The 21824-nt window shown below is 37.6% G+C and overlaps 1 protein-coding gene across 4 annotated transcripts; it reads left to right on the forward strand.

Annotated features, from left to right (window-relative positions):
• LOC131538596 (gastrula zinc finger protein XlCGF57.1-like) lies at positions 1-20200 on the forward strand. Of its 4 annotated transcripts, none has more exons than XM_058772523.1 (4): positions 1-717; positions 1205-1345; positions 18980-19224; positions 19447-20200. In XM_058772523.1, exons 2-4 carry the CDS (start codon positions 1264-1266, stop codon positions 20197-20199), a joined length of 1080 nt encoding a protein of 359 aa, XP_058628506.1. In that variant the 5' UTR covers positions 1-717; positions 1205-1263; the 3' UTR covers position 20200. The 4 variants fall into 4 exon arrangements, with proteins under 4 accessions (XP_058628506.1, XP_058628503.1, XP_058628505.1 ...); XM_058772522.1 differs by lacking the exons at positions 1-717; positions 18980-19224; positions 19447-20200 and adding exons at positions 747-1089; positions 13948-14042; positions 15254-18332; XM_058772520.1 differs by lacking the exons at positions 18980-19224; positions 19447-20200 and adding an exon at positions 15254-18332 and having other exon boundaries at positions 26-717.
• Positions 20201-21824: the final 1624 nt, after the last annotated feature.

Here is a 21824-nt window from a genome sequence, read left to right on the forward strand (position 1 = left end):
TACTATTGATGTATAAGGTTTTTTCTTTCCTCTGTATGTTTATGTTATTATTATTATTATTATTTTATAATAACTTTATCACAGTTTGTTATGATTACATAGGGGTGGCACAGGTGTTCAGTTTTGTTGGGTGCCAGCTCACAAGAGAGTTAAAGGGAAGAGAAATGCAGACAAATTAGCAAAAGAGGCATTGCAAAAAGAAATATCAGTTCCAGTACCATTTGGAAAAGGTGAGGGGAAAGCAGTAAGAAAGGCGTTGAAGGGGAAAAAGGAAGGGGATATTATACAAAATACAAAAGTCAGTAAGCAATCAAAATTATAGAGAAAGGAACAGGCGGGGAGAAATTATAATGACAAGACTGAGAGTGGATCATCACACAGGACTGAATAGCACCTTGTTTTTAATGGAGAAAAGGAATTGTGAAAATTGTACTGGGATCAGAAGGAGAGGGAGAAGGGATGAGGAACACCAGGAAGGCATTATTACGTTCCTTAAAGACACAGGGTTAATGAGCAGAATATGAGCACACTTAAAATAACATGATGCTACACACTCTTGTACAGTAGGTGGCGGTATGCACCTAAAAGTTGTTTGCAATCCGCCATGAACCAAGAGTAGAAGAAGAAGAAGAAACGGGACTTTTATTTTGGTTTGGCGATGTGACGTCCTAAAGCTGCGCTGCGCTCGTGCATTTGTTGTGATTCGGCTGAAGACAGGTTTGTGTTCAAGTTTTTAAATCAGTGGAAACTGTTCTATCAGTTTACACGCTACAGACTACATAAAGTAAATGAATCAATCTTAAATGTATTAATGCTTTTACATCGTTCAAGTGCTGGAAAGTGAGAATCCGAATCATCTGAACCGAATCATTTGTAAAATGATTCAGTGATTCGAAGCGCTCGAATCAGCGCGCGCTAAAGACAAATGAGATAACACAAACTGTGTAATGCCAACTTTTACAAAGCAGCTGCAAAATGTTTTCATGAAAGTGCAATCTATTTCATATTATGTACAAATAATTGAACACCAAATATAAATCATAAATGCCTAAATATTAACTTTCTGTATAATTTGTATATTTTAATCAGGTGATTTAAGTCCATTAACTCTTACTCTGAATCAGTGCACTGACTGCTGAACCAGGGAGCATACTGAGATGCACCCAGAGATTTAGTTTATATTAATTATTCTCATCTTAAACAGGACAAAGAAAAAAACTCCCGCTGAATCAACTGGGATCTACGTGACTCACGATTATAAAGATGGCGTTTATTAAAGAGAGTGAAGACCTGAAGATTGAAGAAGCATTCAGAATCAAACATGAAGATACTGAGGAACAAACAGGTTGGTTTTCATTCTCAAAGCTGAACTCACTCATTTGATCCTTATTAAAATGTCTCTACAAAAATGAGTGATAATTGTGAAGAATGTCACACAAGTGTAGTACTTAAAGTGTCATGAAACCCCAAAACACATTTTTTGAGATGTACCTGTAAACATATGGTTGCACATCAGTGAAAACAACAGAAGCACTCATTATGTTTATTATTAAGGGGCTTTATGCAACACTTGATGGGTTTTAAGGGATACTTAAGAGAGATTCTAAGGGTTTATGATGTTTCACCTAAAGAAACCCTTAAGTAACATTTAAGGGATATTTTATGCAACGCCCTTAACCCTTTAGGCGCCAGGGTTTTTTTGAAAAAATGCTGGATTTTGACATCAAGATTTCAAAAGCTTGTAGCTTGAAAGGGTTTAAAGATAGAGATCTACTGTAAATTAGAAAAATGTTGGGCATGACCTAAAGTTTATGTGGGGTGTAAATATACTCATCTAATTTGCATATTATGATGTCATCAGGGGGCGGTCCTCTTGAATTTCATAATATTCAGGAAATAGTAGATATTGAATTGATATTTGAACTTATTTGCATGTTTTTTTAGGGTTTTTTTTTGTCTTTTTATCCTCATTCCACATGATCAGGAAAAGAGGAAACCAACAATAAAACAGGAGAAAGTACTAAATTATTACTATATTACTATACTATGTGTAAAACGCATGTGAACAGTAGCCTACTTTTTGATCAGTTCATCAGTAATATTCAGGAAATAATGGATGTTTGAACTTATTTGCATGTTTTTTTTTTTTTTTGTCTTTTTATCCTCATTCCAAATGATCATGAAAAGAGGAAATCAACAGTAAAACAGGAGAAAGTAGTAAATTATTACTATATTACTGTGCCATAGTAAAATACATGTACCTATTTTTTTTATCAGTTGACCAGCTATCTGCCCAATCAGGTATCTAGGTGACAGTTTATAGTTCTTGAGAGTATGTACCTCTCATTGCATGGCACAGCGCACAGACCTGCCCCTCACTGACTGCACCTGTACTGTCTGCCGGCGGCCCTTTGAGCGCGCGATCAGAAAAAAAGTCGCAGTCTGGCCGACCATCAGTAACGCGATGCCTCTCCTATGGACACTAAGACCACGTCCACCCCTGCCACCCTCATCCCCGTTGGGCAAGGCTCGAAATTATCACTTGATGGTGCTATGTGAACACTCTCGCCATTTACGGCGGCGCCATTGCGCATGCAAAGATGTACCGGGAGATGCGCGATCATTAGACGGCCGATCGTCATTTCCAAAGGCAAATATTCCCCTTCAGAGTCAGAACAGGCGAATAACATTTGCAACACGTCCTCACAGTACAACTTTTTATTAGCCATTTGGCGATTTTCTCTCACAAATCTCACAATTTACTCAGACGCTAAGAACTGAACTGCTTCCGCATCAATGACACGATAGCTCACTTGCTCTGCTATTTCCTTGAACAATTTTGGTCTAGAATCGAAGTACTACATGTCTGCCATCTAGTGGTAGGGAATACAAATGAGATACTACACCATATTAGGAACTAGAGTTTGTTTAATGAAGTATGACGTCTTGTCGCAATTTTGCGACTTTGGCGCTTAGAGGGTTAAGTGTAAGGGAAACTTAAGGGCAACCTTAAGCGAAAATTACACTTTAGGTGCTTTATGCAGCCGGGCCCTGATCTCAAAGATCTATAAGGATTGTACAATGCCAACACACCCGAGATAGGAAGGGGCAAAATCACTGGCGGATCTAGGGGTGGGGCCAGAAATCTGATTGGCCCCTGAAGTGCCCCTGTCCTGTTACGTTAGCGTTAAGTTGTTTGAAATTCAACCTGTGCACCGCATCTTAAGCTTTACTTGTAAATATGAACGTGACAGACCCGGTGTGCTGAAAATAGAGGAATAGTGTGGAAAGTGCATAATATTGGTCCGTGTGGAAGCATCGTATGATTCTCGGTAACACATTACCGGTTTCACGATGAAATTTCGACAGTCACTTTTACTGTTTTACATTTTAATTATCAAATTAGCAGGGAATCCCGTTTTTCCTCAAATATTGTATTATATTTTATTATGTTTGTTATTCTTAATGAATACATTATATTTACATTTAGCAGACGCTTTTATCCAAAGCGACTTGCAAATGAGGACAATAGAAACAATCAAAATCAACAAAAGAGCAACAATATGCAAGTGCTATGACAAGTCTCGGTTAGCCTAATGCAGTACACGTAGCAAGGGTTTTTTTTTTTTTCTTTTTTTTAAAGAAAACAAGTAGATGGAATAGAAAAAAGAAAGCTAGTGTTAGTTTTTCAAGAAAAGCTACCAGTTGGAGAATAAATATGAAATTGATAGAGGGTCAAGTGTGTGTGTGTTTTTTTTTTTTTTTTTTAAAGAAGACAGATAGATAAAATAGAATTAGAATAGAGAGTGCTAGAGTTAGAGGGTCAAATAAAGATGGAAGAGATGTGTTTTTAGCCGATTCTTGAAGATGGCTAAGGACTCAGCTGCTCGGATTGAGTTGTGCAGGTCATTCCACCAGGAGGGAACATTTAATGTAAAAGTCCATGAAAATGATTGTTTGCCTCTTTGGGATGAACAATAATGCGTCATTCACTTGCAGAACGCAAGCTTCTAGAGGGCAGCTCTGAAGTATTGAATTTAGGTAAAGGGGTGCAGAGTCAGTGGTGGTTTTGTAGGCAAACATTAATGCCTTGATTTTTATGCGAGCAGCTATTGGTAGCCAGTGCAAATTGATGAACAGAGGTGTGTGTGTATATATTATACAGGTGCTGGTCATATAATTAGAATATCATCAAAAAGTTGATTTATTTCACTAATTCCATTCAAAAAGTGAAACTTGTATATTATATTCATTCATTACACACAGACTGATATATTTCAAATGTTTATTTCTTTTCATTTTGATGATTAGAGCTTACAGCTCATGAAAGTCAAAAATCAGTATCTCAAAATATTAGAATATTTACATTTGAATTTGAATAAATGACCATCCCTACAGTATAAATTCTGGGTATCTCTTGTTCTTTGAAACCACAATAATGGGGAAGACTGCTGACTTGGCAATTTTCTTTTTATTTGTTTATTTATTTAACAGGGACAATAGGCATTGTTACACAGAGACAACCGATGCCATGTACATAGGGCATATAGCATAAAGCTAGTTTGCAGCCCTCGTCCCTGGTTAGGCTTTTACATAAAATCAAAACAACAAAATAAAAAACAAGCTCAATCATCACAAGAAACAAAACGAGTACAAATAAACATATAAACAGATAACTGTGTGTGTATATACGTTGTACATATTGTCATACCTGAGCCCACATGCAACTTTATACACAGTCACAAACACAAAATGTAAATCAACCTGCATACAGAAAGAATATGTAAACTACACCAGCCTGAGGTATGTACTCAATGTTCACATTGCTGTAAAGATTTCAGCCATTGTTTCAGCTTTTTAGAGAAAACTGCGAGTTCTGATTGCAACTTTAAATCAACAGGCATGGTATTCCATAGATGTGAACCTTTTACTGAGAAGGATGATTGCCGAACTCTACAATTCCCACTTACTGCACCTCTGGTCTTTGCCCCATCGTTTTTGTATGAACTGACAGACTATATCGGGGGCAAGGCCATGTATACACTTAAATACTGTTTTTATGAATGAAAACTTTAAAAGATTATCAAAACTTAACAAATTATACTTTTGAAGAATTTGACAATGATGCCATTTCATTGGTTTCTGATCCATTACTTTTAAAGTTTGTTTGTATAGTGACATCACAGGCTTAACGACTGATTGAGAAGCTTGACCCCAAATTATCGCACAATAGGTCATATGTGATCATATCATAGCATGCATAAACACTTGAGCTGCTTTAAGAGAAATATTATCATACGAAAACAGTTCAGATTTGTCTTGATAGTCTTAGACATTTTCTTAAGCCCGGCTCACACTGTGCGATTTTGGCCACGATTTGGTCGTCTGGGACAAATTTTGAAAATCCTAAAAGATTCCTATGATCCTAGGCTAAAATCCGTAGTCTTTGATCGCTGGTTTGACATGTTCACCGACAGCCGATTAATGGCCGTTGCGATCAAATTTCACCTCCGACGAAATTCTGGCAGTGTCAGAAGATTTGGCAAACAGTCCTGCAGTGTGACTACCCCTACGATGGATGTCAATCTGTCTCCGTTTTTCAAGGCAAGCTATGAGCAGAATTAATGCTAGAGAATTATTCTCTCAGCTATAAACTCCAGCGCTCCCGTCCTCCGCTCACGGAATTCATCTGATATGTTTCTTTTTTATATAAACACTGGTTGCGCCGCTGTTTTCATCTGCGTGTGTATGAATACATACACTATTCTTCTTAAACACGCCGGTATTACCGCCATTCGTACACTTTTCATGACAGCCAACATTTCGGTCCCGCATGCAGTGCAGTTCGCGGTCACTGGACGTGTATGGGTTGATAATGTAAAACTCCGGACAAGTTTTTTTGCGCGCAGCCGTTTTTAACGTGTCTTGACTGTCGTACAGTCTGACATTAATGACAACTGAGATCCCACAGTGTGACATGATCATCATGTCCTAAAGGACTTTTAAAAAAAAATCGCACAGTGTGAGCCCGGCTTTAATATGGGCATCAAACTTAAGTTTAGAGTCAACTATAACACCTAAATATTTAAATTCACTTACTACCTTGATTTCCTTTTGGTCACTTTTAATTTTAAATACATCCAGTGCTTTCAATGATCCAGAAGACAAACATTGACACCCTCCACACAGAGGGTCATTACTGAAAGGTGTGGCTGTTTACAGAGTGCTGTATCAAAGCATATTAAATGCAAAGTTGACTGGAAGGAAGAATTTGGGTAGGAAAAGGTGCACAAGCAACAGAGATGACCACAAGCTTGAGAATACAGTCAAGCAAAGCCGATTCAAACACTTGTGAGAGCTTCACAAGGAGAGAACTGAAGCTGGAGTGCATCAAGAGTCACCACGCTCAGACGTCTTCAGAAAAAGGGCTTCCAAGCCACTTCTGAACCAGAGACAACGTCAGAAGCATCTTAACTGGGCTCTGGAGAAAAAGAACTGGACTGTTGCTCAGTGGTCCCAGAGTCTGAAGGAAGAGTGGAGAGGCACAGAATCCATGTTGCTTGAAGTCCAGTGTGAAGTTTCCACAGTCTGTGATGATTTGGGCTGCCATGTCATCTGCTGGTGTTGGTCCACTGTGTTTTCTGAAGTCCACAGTCAACGCAGCCATCTACCAGGACATTTTAGAGCACTTCATGCTTCCTTCTGTTGACAAGCTTTATGGAGATGCTGATTTCATTTTCCAGCAGGACTTGGCACCTGCCCACACTGCCAAAGGTACCAAAAGCTGGTTCAATGACCATAGTGTTACTGTGCTTGATTGGCCAGCAAACTCGCTGACCTGAACCCCATAGAGAATCTATGGGGTATTGTCAAGAGGAAGATGAGAGACACCAGACCCAACAATGCAGATGAGCTGAAGGCCACTATCAGAGCAACCTGGGCTCTCATAACACCTGAGCAGTGCCACAGACTGATCGACTCCATGCCATGCCGCATTACTGCAGTAATTCAGGAAAAGGAGCCCCAACTAAGTATTGAGTGCTGTACATGCTCATACTTTTCAGTTGGCCAAGATTTCTAAAAATCCTTTCTTTGTATTGGTCTTAAGTAATATTCTAATATTTTGAGATACTGATTTTTGACTTTCTTGAGCTGTAAGCTCTAATCATCAAAATTAAAAGAAATAAACATTTGAAATATATCAGTCTGTGTGTAATGAATGAATATAATATACAAGTTTCACTTTTTGAATGGAATTAGTGAAATAAATCAACTTTTTGATGATATTGTAATTATAAGACCAGCACCTGTGTGTGTGTGTGTGTGTGTATATATATATATTATGGCATGCCATGCCATTCAGGAAATTTTGAGTATATGGAATGGAATGAAACTTGATTATATGGAATGAAAGTTTGAATATATTGAATGAAAGTTTGAATATATTGAATGAATCTTGAATATATGGAATGAAAGTTTGAATATATGGAATGAATCTTGAATATATGGAATGAATCTTGAATATATGGAATGAAACTTGAATATATGGAATGAAAGTTTGAATATATGGAATGAAAGTCTGAATATATAGAATAAAAGTTTGAATATATGGGACGAAACTTGAATTGGGTGGATGATTTACATTAAAGAGTATGTATTTTGAAACAAGTGAATGGTACCTTACAGCTAAAAAAAAAAAAAAGAAGAAAAAACAAAACAAAAAAAAAACCTTGTGTAGTTCTGTAGTAATCTACATCAATGCTATTTTTGTCGACAAATAAAAAAGAGATGAAAATTCCCAGTCAGAACTGATGTCCTGTGTGATAGATGTGCACATCTGAATTGTAACGTTCTGATCTAACCGCGGGAAAACTCTGCGCTGTTGCATGTTCTACAGGCTCAAACAACAGTGCTTCAAACTGATTTAGAGCGGTTTACAATAAATTAATTGCACACATTTATGACAGGCAACTGCTTATAAACTAATGCTGATTAATGATGGTGATGTTTACTTTACAATGTTTATATGGTAATGTGTTTTAGACGGTTGTAGGAATGCATATTTTATCTCCCTCATGAACTTGAATGAACAGCCTGCAAATAAGAATTCCGGTGTATTTTGGTCTTGTTTCGGGGATTCCAATCACAGGAAGGAAAGACTAAGGACATTATTTGACATATTATTCAATTAATAGATTTTACTATCAGGATTATTATAGTTAACTAGAGCCATAAAAAGTTTGTGTTAGGCTCTGATGAGCACAGAATTGAGCTCTATTTTGTCTTTTTGCACTTGAATTGTCAAAAAACACATACAATTGTCAAACTGTCAGTTTAATCATGTATTCAAGTAACAGTTGTGTGATGCTTAATTAATGCATTACAGTTTAACCAAACTCAGTAGATTTTAGTCAAATAAATCTACTGTATTTTTAGTCGAATAAAACTAGACTAAAACTGAAACAATTCAGATGACTAAAATATGACTAAAACTATATGGCATTTTAGTCAAAAGACTAAAACTAAAGAAAAATGCTGTCAGAATTAACACTGTGTGAAATGTCTGAGATGATGGGATATCAAGATGATGGGATGTACACTCCAAACTGTTTGTATTGTTTGTTTGGTGTATGATCAGCTGTTGCCAAAATTTTTAGTTCAACAAAGTATTGGAAAATTTGAAGAAATTATATTTTTAAAGTCATTCAATTCAGAAAACTATCGCTCTGATAACAAGGATATAACTAGCTACAGTATATTATTATTCATTAAATACTGTCAAATTTACATTTTAATTCCATACACTGCAAATTTCATTCTATATATTCAAACTTCCATTCAATATATTCAAGTTTCATTCCATATATTCAAGTTTCATTCCATATATTCATACTTTCATTCCATATATTCAATCATCATATTATAAATATCATAATTTCCTGAACGGCATGCCATAATATATATATATATATATATATAGGGGCGTAGTTTGTGGGGGGATGGGGGGGGGAGGTAACCCCCCCAATAACCAAAACTAGCAAGTACAACCCCCCCAATATTTATACCACGGTTAATGGAAACTTAGAATCAGGCTATTTAACAATTATTTGAATCGCGCCTTCTGCGCTTTTATAAGCGCTAACTTCACGTAAGAACCGAACGGAGCGCTTATCAGCACAACATGACTGAAGCGCAGTTCTTTTAATTGTGCACGAGCGGCGCGCCGAATCACCCTATACTCTGTGCGCGTTCACCAGCGCGCTCGAGAAGTGTGAGAAGATTTGCGCGAGCCATTCCTATCGCGCAGCTGATGGTAAAATATGTGATCTATTTGAATTCTATTGAGAAACTGCCACTTTAAAATGCTATGGAGAAAATCAAACATTATCTAAAAAAAGGCACAAACTAAAAAGACTGATGAAAAAAGGAGAAAACATAATCTTGCACCAGCACTAACATAATATTACAGTTTTTCTCAGTGGCTTTGGTGCATTTCTCAGATCAGAAATGAAATTCTCAAAACTACTTGTTCACCTCCACATCATCTAGTCACTTGTGCACATCATAAAATCAGTTTCTCATTCTTTTGAACAAGTTGCCATTGCTTTGGTATATTTATGCAATTGATTATGTACATTTGTCTGCGGTTTCCTACATTATCAAATTTGTATGTTTGAAATGGATATATGGCATACATAAAAAGCGCAGCATTCTACATTTCAGTACAGTAACTGTCATCCAAACTGTTGCCATAGTTTACATCAGAACATCCCTCCAGAGTACACTGTTATATTGACAACATGACTAAGCAATTTGACTGTCTTATCCGTACACAATGACATGTTCATTGACACAGATATTTATTTTTGAGAGATGAACTAAGTATTTTGAGCAAGAGACTGGCTTTTGAAGGTAATCCATGGTGTTTTGCTATTTGTACGAGTTTTTTTGAGAAATGCACTTACTGTTTTGCAAATATTAAGGATGGTTCGAGAAATGCACCAAAGCGACTGAGAAAAAATGTCAAATTTTTAAACTACTCATGACCACCTTTACTATAATTTATCACGTTTTACTGTAGGCTTATTTATTGTGGTACATTTTGTCTAACTTGTAGAATTTATAATAGATAATCTGTTAAGGGAATAGATTTTTCCCTATAGATTTATATTACAACTGTGGCATGTTGTAGCTATTGTTTCTAAAGGCTGTTGTTTCTCATGACAAATGCAATTTAGATTAATAAAAAAGTCATTATTGGCCTGGTAATGATTAATAGGCTAGCCTTATTATAACAAATGCTACAGTTAAGAACTATGGTACTTTTTCACAAGAGCAAGTACAAGTCGAGAGCCAATGGGTTGTAATGATGAGTGATGGAAAAACCTGGCCTTCAGATATTCCAATGATGGCACAGATTAAATCATTAAGAGCCTCATGAACTGTTAAGGAGTAAGAAATAAACAATATCAATATGAAAAAAATGTTAAGGTAGATTGACTTCCCATGGCGTGTTGAATTAGAACATTATCAAACTATTGCCTAAATAATATAAAATACATTATATGTCCTATATAAACAAGTAATTGTTAACTAGCCTATTACTTTATTGCAGTTACGCTATCAAACAACTTTGCGTGTGTGGTGGATAGCACAAAACACCATTTTACAAAAATAAACATTTAAGCAAACAAACAAATAAATAAACCTTAAGAGGGAGCATGACCTGGGCATGTCCACTTCAACCCCAATGTTCAAACCAAAACTACGCCCTTGTGTGTATATATATATATATATATATATATATATATATATATATATATATATATATATATATATATATATATATATATATACACACACATGTTTGTTTTAGTGGTTTACGGGACTCTCCATAGGCGTAATGGTTTTTATACTATACAAACTGTATGTGCTATTGCCCCACACCTAAACCTACCCCTTACAGGAGACTTTCTGCATTTTTAGATAAAAAAAAAAAAAAAACAACACCATTTAGTATGTTTTTTTAAGCCTTTGTTTTACGGGGACATAGGCAGTGTCCTCATAAACCACCTTCAAATTGTAATGCCTCTGTCATACCCATGTCATTATACAAATTTTGTCCCCGTAAACCACAAAAACCAGTACACACACATATGGAAATATTTAAGCCGTTATTGTTAAAGTTTCCAAAGACTTGAACGGTAAACTTGGCCCCTCTCTGTAAATGGTGGCCTTATTGCTATTTCTATATTGAACCAGCAACCATTTGAGCGATTTTAATAGCTGTGTAACTGACTCAAATTTTTTGGCAGACTTGAGCATCCTGGCAGCAGCATTCTGTCCTTTTTGAAGATGCGGCAATGCTCTGTTTTCAGTTCCGAAATGAAGAGAATTGCAGTAATCTATTCACGAAGACCATCGCCGTTATTGCTTTCTCAAAATCAGCAATCGATAAAAAAGGTTTAGTTTTAGCTAAAAGACGAAGATTTAAAAAAAAAAAAACTCAACCTGACGACCAAGTTAATTTGTTTATCCATTTTTAAGTCTGAGTCCAGAACAAATCCTAAATTTTTTACACTAGTTGTAATGCCATGGTTTGTCTGAATACTGGATTCTGATTGGCTGGCAGGTGTTGATTAAATTTGTTGAACTGCACAGGTAGTTCCAGGTCAGTTTAATCACGTTCGATATTAATGCCCTTCTTTTAAAGATTGGTAACCATAGTAACATACAGTTACAGTTGAATAGTAATACAGATGAAAATAACCGTCATTTTTATCGTTCCGGTCAAATATTGCAGCACAAATATTATTAACATCTTTAATATGTGAATGCTGGGAAATGACCATGGCATAAACGGCACTTCGCGGAGGCAACCACCCTCCGCTGTGCGTCGGGCGGTTCTTCGCCTCCACGTCGTGCATTCAAATCGTTTAATGCACAGCTAGCCATTGATTATCCCTTACTTAAACCAGACAGAGCAGTAGATTTTAAGCATTGAGCCACTTCCTGATTTCTAGGGCCAAGCACTATGACCTCGGTTTTGTCGTCATATAATTTCAAAAAGTTTGCAGCCATCCAGGCTTTGATGCCCTGTGTACAGGCCAATAAACAGGGTTGGGGAGTAACGAAATACATGTAACGTCGTTATGTATTTAAAATACAAAATATGAGTAACTGTATTTCGTTATGGTTACATATTTAAATGGGTGGTAATCAAATTAGTTACATCCGAAGAGTATTTTAGATTACCAAAGTGATTACTTTGAATTTTAATATCATTTATTTATTTTAATATTAATGTAAAATAATTGGAAATTTTAAACAACGAGGCAATTGGTGATACTCCGCCTGCAGAGTGCAGACTAGCGACGACTCGCTAAAATGCAAGAGAAAATCAGAAAGGCAATCGCATAATTGTCATGGAAATACAAAGACGATTTTACTTATAAATGTGAAAAAGGACGGAACATCACAGTGCAATGTAATTTTTGTTTACCTGCAACAAAACTTCTCTCGGCTTCAAAGGAACATCTAACCTTGAAAAAGCATCTTAAAGTAAGTTGTTCTCAGTCTCAGGTTTGTGTGAGTTTTTGTTTTTCTATATATTAATAATATGGCATAGTTAAGCAATATCAATCAAAGGAAGAAGAGTGCAGCTTAGCCGAATATTAGCACGATTGCAAATGTGATGCTTATTTTATGCAATTCATAACAAAAAGTTAATATTTAGTGATTTTCTTATTAGAACAGTATTGTCTGATTTGCTCTGTAGCACCAACAAAAATGGTTCCATATAGCCGATTGTCTATTTACACTAAGAGCAAATCTGGTTGGATTGACCATTCAAAAGACGCCTATTTGAGACACATGGTGATGAGATTTGTGTTTGAATACGCCTTATGCCGAACTCATGCAACTTCCGTAATTCTCCCTTTTCCCATCACATACCTGCCATTGTTTGCAATAAGTATTAATAGCATCTAATTACAATCACTCGTTGCAAAGAAAACACTACTTTTTCCTACATGGTGTAACTAAATACATTTTAAAAGTAACCTTCCCAATCCTGCCAATAAAATGTCAATGTTTATGTTTGACTGTCTCACTGGAAGATAAATCTGAGTGTTGTCTGCATAACGGTGAAAGGATGCGTTATATTTACGAAAAATGGATCCTAAAGGTAACATATAAAACCTTTATATGTTGTCTCAGATCAAAAGAGTTGATCAAGTTCAAAAACTCTTTAGACACTGCATCGTGACCACAACATAAATGTACATTAAAGTTCCCAGAATTAGGAAGCGGACAAACTGTGTAGTCAGCTTGCTCAAAAGTTTAGAAAATTCACTAACGAAAATTGTTTGCCTTCAGAGGAAAGTGCAACAAGCACAGGATTTATCAACAGCTATTAGAATATATAATCAACGTCATATTAGATGACTGATGTAGAATTTTAAATTGTATTTTGTATAACATAGTCTAGTGCGTACTTTGATGCTTGAAACAAGGTGGCTGTATGAAATACACTATCGTGCAGTATTTTTATTAATTCTATTTTATCTATCTATTGTGTGGTGAGCTTTGCTGTGATGTGAATTTCCCTTTGGGATTAATAAAAGTCAATCAAATAAAAGGAATAGCCGAAGAAATCTGTAACATCTCTATCTCAAAGCTATCATACAATTTGGGAAGCATTTAATGACACTGAATATTGTCTTTTAAAGGGCACCTATTATGCAAAATTTAGTTTTACATGTTGTTTGAACATAAATTGTGTGTTGACAGTGTGTGTGCACACAACCACCCTATAATGATAAAAATCCGTTGTTGATGGACACTGCTGTTTTAACCGAGACCCCGCCCTGAGTGAGTTGCACACAATCCACCATGTTTATCTTTATCATGTTATCTAATCTGAATTTAAATTGTTTTTATTAACAGAGGTATATTATGTCATACTTAGAGGGGACCTATTATGCAAAACTCACTTCTACAGTTGTGTGGCCGCAGTGTGTGAAAACAACCAGCCTATAATGGTAAAAATCCACCCACTCATTTTCTTATCATCCCAATACATCATAAACAGTCTCTCTGAACACGTGATTCCAGATTTCTCCCTGCATAGACGTTGGTGTAGGGAAAATGTCCCACTCATTTGTGACAATCTCCGCCCTATTAGCATAGACACAGCCCAGAGTGAGAAGCAGCAGTCCACCATTACCATTGTCTTGCTGTAGCTGCTGAAGATACAATGTCAGCGCCAAAGAAACATTACAAGTGTTTTGTTTTGGGATGCACCAATGAACACAGGAGTCATATTTTGTTTTCCAAATTGCCTTTCTGAAAGAGCTTCTTGGCACTCTGTAAGGCTAAAGCTACCATTGTCTCTGCCTGTTTTCACTGAAGCTGCCTTCACATTGCTTTCATATGCAATTTTTAACTACCACATTCCTATTTACAGTCATTCTGGAAACATGTGAAGTCGACCACTTCAATTTGTCAAGTTCATAATCACAAGTGGGACTTATAAAGTTTGTGATAACGTGTAAAGGCACCATGAGACCAGCTAGGTTTTTATTTTTATCACGCCATTCTCCCCGTCTGTGTAATTCATCAACGCTCATTTATTATGCACAGTACAATCAGATGACTGACTTTTATTCCGAGAACGTTTTCTGTATAAATAACAGGCTTGTACTAATAGTGGAATGTTTATTTGTATGCTGGAGCATGAGCTATTGAAGCTCCACCCTCTAATGAAAAAGGGGCCAGGAGCACCAACTCATTTACATTTAAAGGGACAAATACAAAAACAGCACGTTTTGGTTCATACCTTAAAAGTGGCAATTTAACAAGCTATAAAAAATTGTCTGTGGGGTATTTTGAGCTATGAAAGCCACCACACTATAAACAACAGAAACCGAATGTGCCATTGTGGTTTTATAATTGTTGAAAGTCAAACTAATAAAATGAAACTAAGATTCTATTAATTGCACAGCTGCAATGGGGCCCCCTTGTAGTTTGATATGCAACTTACGTACTCTGCGTATAGGGAGGACTGGCACTGTTAAAAGTGTCTTGAATTGAATTTGAATTTGGCAAATGCTGTGGCCAGTAACTGTTTATTCTCCGTGCAATCAGTCCTCCAGACTAAGATTATGCAGACAGTGGTCAGTGTGACTAGTAAGTGCTCTATCTGCTGTGTTAAACTGGTGTTAACTTGTATTTCTCTTTTTTTTCACCTTAGACCTGATGTCACTGAAAGAGGAGAGTAAAGAACTGAATGAAACGAAAGAGAAAGATCAAACTGAGAAACATGATTTCAAAACTGAAGAAAAATCGATTAGTTGCTCACAGACGCAAAAAACACAAAGCACAAACCTTAATTCCCACATGAGAATTCACACTGGAGAGAGACCTTTCACCTGCCAACAGTGTGGAGAAATTTTCATTCGAAAAGAAAGCCTTGAAGTTCACATGAAAATTCACATTGAAATGAAGCCGTTAATATGCCCTCAGTGTGGAAAAAGTTTTGCACGGAAAAATCACCTTAATGCCCACATGAGAGTTCACACTAGATACAAACCTTTCACCTGCGAACTGTGTGGAAAGAGTTTCACAAATAAAGGAAACCTTAACACTCACATGAGAATTCACACTGGAGAGAGACCTTTCACGTGCCAACAGTGTGGGCAAATGTTCAATCGAAAAGAAAGCCTTGAAGTCCACATGAAAATTCACATGGAAAAGAAGCCATTCATATGTCCTCAGTGTGGAAAGTGTTTTACATGGAAAAGTCACTTTAATGCCCACATGAGAATTCACACTGGAGAGAAACCTTTCACCTGCTCTCAGTGTGGAAAGTGTTGTACACATAAAAACCAACTTAATGCCCACATGAAAATTCACAATGGAGAGAAGCCTTTCGCCTGCAAACTGTGTGGGAAGAGTTTCACGCATAAATCAAATCTAAAGACTCACATGAGAATTCACACCGGAGAGAAGCCTTTCACCTGCCCTCAGTGTGGGAAGAGCTACAGATATAATGTAAACCTTAATAATCACATGAAGATTCACTCAAGAGAAATTTTTAAATGTCATCTGTGCAAAAGGAGTTTCACAGACACGAATCGCCTTGAGAATCATGTAATAACTCACACTAGAGGAGAGTCTTTCATGTGCCATCACTGTGGAAAAAGTTTCTCAAGAAAAGATATCCTCAACATTCACATGAGAATTCACACTGGAGAGAAGCCTTTCACCTGCCAACAGTGTGGAAAGAGCTTCTCTGTTAAAGTAAACTTTATAACTCACATGAGAGTTCACACTGGAGAGAAGCCTTACAAGTGTCTTCAGTGTGAGAAGAGTTTCACATATAAAAGCAGCATGAAACATCACTTGCAAACTCATTCTGGGAAGAAATCACCATTTTCCTCAGAGTGACGAGGTTTAGAAAAAGGAGCGATTTCTACAATCATCTGTGCATTCATTCTGGAAGACAATTCAGTTGTGAAAAGTCGTAGCAATATGACCTTAAAGTTCAAATATTTTGAGAATAAAGTCATAGCAAAGCCAGTATATTGCATGAATAATGTTAATTAATGTGAAAATTCAACCACCTACACCTCAAAAATACATCTGTGGCATCATTTTATTCTTCACATGTATTAAAAACAGCAATAAAACGTTCTAAAAGTTGGAAGTGGGCTCCAGCTTGTTAACTTAAAATCCCCCTGTAATGAAAAACAAACAATTGTGCCAATCCATTAATCAACACCATTGCTGAGTATTTTCCCAGTGGCAGACCCAGAAACGCGGTTTGAAACAGCCAAGTTTGCTACGTCAAAAAATTCAATAACCAATCACGTCAAGGGATAGATTCCTAGCATATCCCTCTCTCCATTTATACAAATGCAGTGCACATAGAGATCATATAGCATAGAGATCACATGCAAAATATTCCAATAGGATTACCAGCACAGAGTAAAAAACCCATGAAGCCGTGGTTTAACGCGAATTTAGAACCGCTAACTTAAATAATAACCAAGTAAGAGTAAAAAAGTAGTTTGTAACAAAGTAGTTTTTCAGCAAAGTACTTTAGTATTGTTTTTCTATTTTTACCTAAAATGAGACTATTGTGAGCATTATGGAGCAGGGTTAACCCTAATCCTAACACCCATGTACTTTAATGTCTATTTCAAAAGTGAGACCCAGGAAATCCCTTGTATGGACAAATGCATCAGATATCACTACAGCTGAATAACCTGCAGATAGAGACGCTTTGACTGATGAAACGTGGAAGCCAATAAACACCCAATTGCAATGCAACGCTAACTGACATAGCTTGTATCACAGTAAAGATTTTTATAAAAAATATTTTGTCTCACTGTGATAAGAAGCAACATGGAACCACAGAAGCTAACTGTTTCAAACAAGACTGATGCTATATAGTGATTTTGGCACAAAACAATATTAGTCTCATAAATTGTCATGTTTGACGCTATATTAAGCAAAAATACTACCTATCCCTGTTTCCAGGAGCAACTGTTTTATAACTCATTTTGAAAAATACATTCATGTATGTGTATACGTATATTCATGTTCATCACGTTTAAAGCACCCGGGGTGTATTATAGGGATCTGTTATGTTTAATCTATTAAGTTTTGCTATGTACAGGTTTATGTCTTTTGAATTAAACTCTGTTGCCTTGAAACTTATGCTGCCGCCATTCATTTCATATTCGCTCCTGGCTGTTCTTGCCTGCCAGCATGGTGGTGTAAACAGAACGGGTCACGTGACATCCGGAGCTCTATAGAAAGTTGCCAGTAAAAAATAATGTGGGGTATGGGTAAGGTTGGCCATCGTTTGAATTATGATTCCGGTTCTTGTCAATTCCTAATTTCAATTCCAATAAGGTAAAAATAAATAAATAAATATCATTCACATTTATTCTAACTCTTATTGCAAAATATTTCATTGTTAGCTGAATACTATGAATGAAAATCAATAGGCTAAAAACACTTACACCAGGATGTGTGTGCAGCAGAGAAAACAGCCCGTGAGTCTTGACTTTAATAGTTTAAAATCACATTGAAAGTGTAGTTTGTTATAATAACAAAGGTGGACTCCAGGCACATTTTTAACCCATACCTAGGCTTGGGAATCCTAAATCTACTCCAATTCTGGAATAGGATGCTTAAGGTCAGGAATTGTCTAGTTGTTATAAAATTAAAATTTCGATTTCTTCTTATCAATTCCTTTTTGCGCATTTTAATATGACTTTAAACCATTCAAGCACAAGAAGACTCGTGCACTGTTTTCTGTACTGCACACATAGGGGCGTAGCCATCATTTCAGAAATGTGGGGGAGAGAAATGTAAAAAAAATACACTTTTGTCTAATTGACAGGCTTTATTTTTTTCTTATCTATTTTAATTGGATAAGAAATCAAATACACTGCTGGATGACAACCAATAAATTGTATTCTATATATATTTTTTTTCTGTATTTTCCTAATGACAGTTTTAGGATTGGTTTATACAAACACATAATAAGGCAGGATAGTTGCTATACTGTATGAAATGTTATGTCAGTTAGCACATTATAGTCATACACTATATTTATTACCTTGAAATGACCTGGAATCACTTTTTTTTAGCTACAGCAATAGGCTCTGTGCACAATATGGCGACCATTGACGTTCGAACTTGAGTGTGTGGGCCAGTACTTCCGTCTGTAGTCGGCATTTTAAGCAGACAGATCTTAATGTGACTGCCGGGGGATTAAGGAGGCTGAAGAAGGGAGCCGTACCAGTTTACTTTTCATGGAATGGGTACAAACTACCTGTGCCCAGACCGAGCGTCTGGGAACGGTGTCCGCGACCCGAGAGTCCCGCACCAGAGTCAGACTCGGACTCGGAGATGGAGACCGAAATCATGGTAGATCACGACTACTGTGTACTCCCTCAAACAGGAGCGAGGGCGAGTAATTTGGCCGATGAGAACGAAGCTCTACGTCGCCATATTAGGGAGCTACAACAGCAGTTGGAAGTCGTCAAACTTCGCCAGCGTTTTGGGATAGATCGCCTGTCTGCATCAGATGAGGACACCTGGTTTGCCTCCTACAGGAGTTTCAAGGCTTTTTGGAGTTTAATTGAACCTGCTGTGATCAACAAGACAGCCTCTGCCAGCATCAGCACAGTCCATCACCCAACAACGGTAGGTAACAAATATGGTAACATGACGTGCATAGAGTTGTAGGCCTAATGTAACTGAAATTGGATACAAACTGTTTTATTCCGTAATTGCCACTGTTGGTTTGTTGAGTTAATTACATTTAATTAAAAAGTAAAAGCTAAAAAGCTGATGTTGGTATTATTTTCTGATTTATACTTTATACAAGGTAACTAAACAGAGGCTTTTGTTTATATATCTAAACAGAAACTGAGACCCATTGACGAGTTTCTGCTGTTTCTGATGTACCTGTCAGTGGGTTTTCCTCTCAGGGACCTTGCAGAGAGGTTCAGCATTCACCGCACTACTGCAAGTCGGATCATCTCCACATGGACTCATTTCCTGTACTGCCTACTGGGAAGCCAGCGCCTTTGGATTCCTCCAGAGATAGTGAGAGCTCACCTGCCACCTGAGTTTGCAGCTTTTTCTGATACACAGGTGATCCTTGATTGTACAGAGATATTCTGTCAGACGCCATCCTCTCTGCTCCTTCAGAGTGAGGTTTTCTCAACCTACAAATCACACACTACATTCAAGGCCATGATTGGCATGGCACCCCATGGTGCTGTCACCTTTGTGTCTGGACTGTATGCAGGCTCTATGAGTGATCGCGAGATCTTCAAGCAGTCTGGGATTGTAAAGCTTCTGAAGCCGGGTATGGCAATCATGGTGGACAAAGGGTTTGTTGTGGACAACTTTGCTCCTTGTAAGGTGTACCGGCCTGCCTTTCTCAGCAACAAACGCCAAATGAGTCGAGAAGATGTCAGACAGACACAGTCAATTGCACATCTGAGAGTGCATGTGGAGAGGTGCATAAGGAGAGTGAAAGAGAACAAACTGTTCGACAAGGACATACCACTGTCTATATGTGGGAACATTGATGAATTGTTCAGTGTGGCCTGCTTCCTGGTCAATTATCAGAATGGGCCATTAGTGAAGGCATGGGCAACTCAGCAATGAATTAAAGATCCATCTTGCTTCTTAAAAACGTTTGTGTCATTGTCTTCATTACATTAGCTTTGTGTTTCTACTGCCTTGAAATGAAAATAAAAACGCACCAGAAATTACATTAGAACATGTAGAATTTAATAAGATTAAATATTAAACAACACTTATTCAACAATCCAATATCAACTATCCACATAGCTTTTTACATTCGGGCTCTCATTTCAATCAGTACAAAAGGTATGGTCTCAGGTCAACTGTAGACCTGCATTAGTGACATTCGCTGTAGTTTTATAGAGATTTGTTAAACTGAACAATGAAATCTCAACACCGATTGAATTTGTATACAAAATAAAACCTTATATTTAGTTCAGGCTTTGTATAGATTTGTAAAGATGAACAATAAAACCTAATATTAGTTCAGGCTTTGTATAGATTTGTAAAAGATGAACAAATGAAACCAGAACAAGAACATTTATCAACTGATTGAAACAGAACTGATTGAACGAACCATTGATTTTTAAAAGATCAGATCAAGTAATGATAGAAAAAGAAATAATCACCCTTCTCCCTTATAACCCTAGCGACCTCCGTATCCTTGTAAATTCTTTGCACAAGAAGGTCCTCCTCTGCAAAAACCACAAAATCGCACCACTGCATTCCAGTGATAAGCAGCTGGCCTTGCACCTGCCAATAGTAGCTGTGGCCTGGCTTCAGGCGCAAGGCGCCATTCTGCATGTGCAGGTACCCACAGTCCACATAGCTCTTCACGTTGGGGCACTTCACCTCCACCAGCCCGAATGGGGGTGCCTCCATCGGATCAAAAACGACACCATCTGGAGAGGATCCGAGCCAGGGAGCATCTGGATGGATGACAAATCCTGATGGCCAGCAGTTGACATTTTTAATGTGGGCATATTCCTGAATAGCTACTGGCTCCAGAGCCAGCCCCCTCTTCATCAAGGCTGTCTGAACCCCACCTTTGCGGATGCGTTCTGCAAGGTTCTGTCCGGAACCTGGAGGAGCTGAGCCTCATCTTCCTCAGGCTGTGCCACTCTGCGCTGCCACTCTGTTCCCTCGTGGACATCTCGATGGATCTTGCCCTGTCGAAAGTGATGTAAAGCGACATTACATTTAGGTGTTGTTGGTGAGTGCACACAAAGGAACATGTGGTTGGGTCCAGCCTGTGACCATCTAATGGCAGGGGTGGTGGAGGGGGTGCATCTGGGTGGTGTATGATTACCCTACTCACTGGCACTGGGTGCTGGTATGAAATAGGGCTGCCTTCTTGAACGGTCCCAAAGGCTGAATCGACGAGGGGGACATCACTACTTATGGAGAGTGTGGTAAGTAGCGGAGCAAGGTCTGCCGTGAAGTCCTGGTATGCCTCGTCGACCTTCAGGACATCTGGGTCTGGCAAGTCCCCCCGCACTGCTTTGTAGCGCTTGCTCCTTTGAAAACAGTTAAGTCATATTTAAAAAAAAAAAAGAAACAATAACTCTCAAAACAAAAAGAATCTGACAATGACTGCAGAATACATTATTACTTGACAGTAGTACATTAATATTGATGATTATCGTCTGGAAACAGACTGTTATAATCGACATTGCGATACTGGTGAGACAACGTCTATATTCGAT

The sequence above is a fragment of the Onychostoma macrolepis genome, chromosome 04, assembly GCF_012432095.1.
Source record: "Onychostoma macrolepis isolate SWU-2019 chromosome 04, ASM1243209v1, whole genome shotgun sequence".
Lineage (NCBI taxonomy): Eukaryota > Metazoa > Chordata > Actinopteri > Cypriniformes > Cyprinidae > Onychostoma > Onychostoma macrolepis.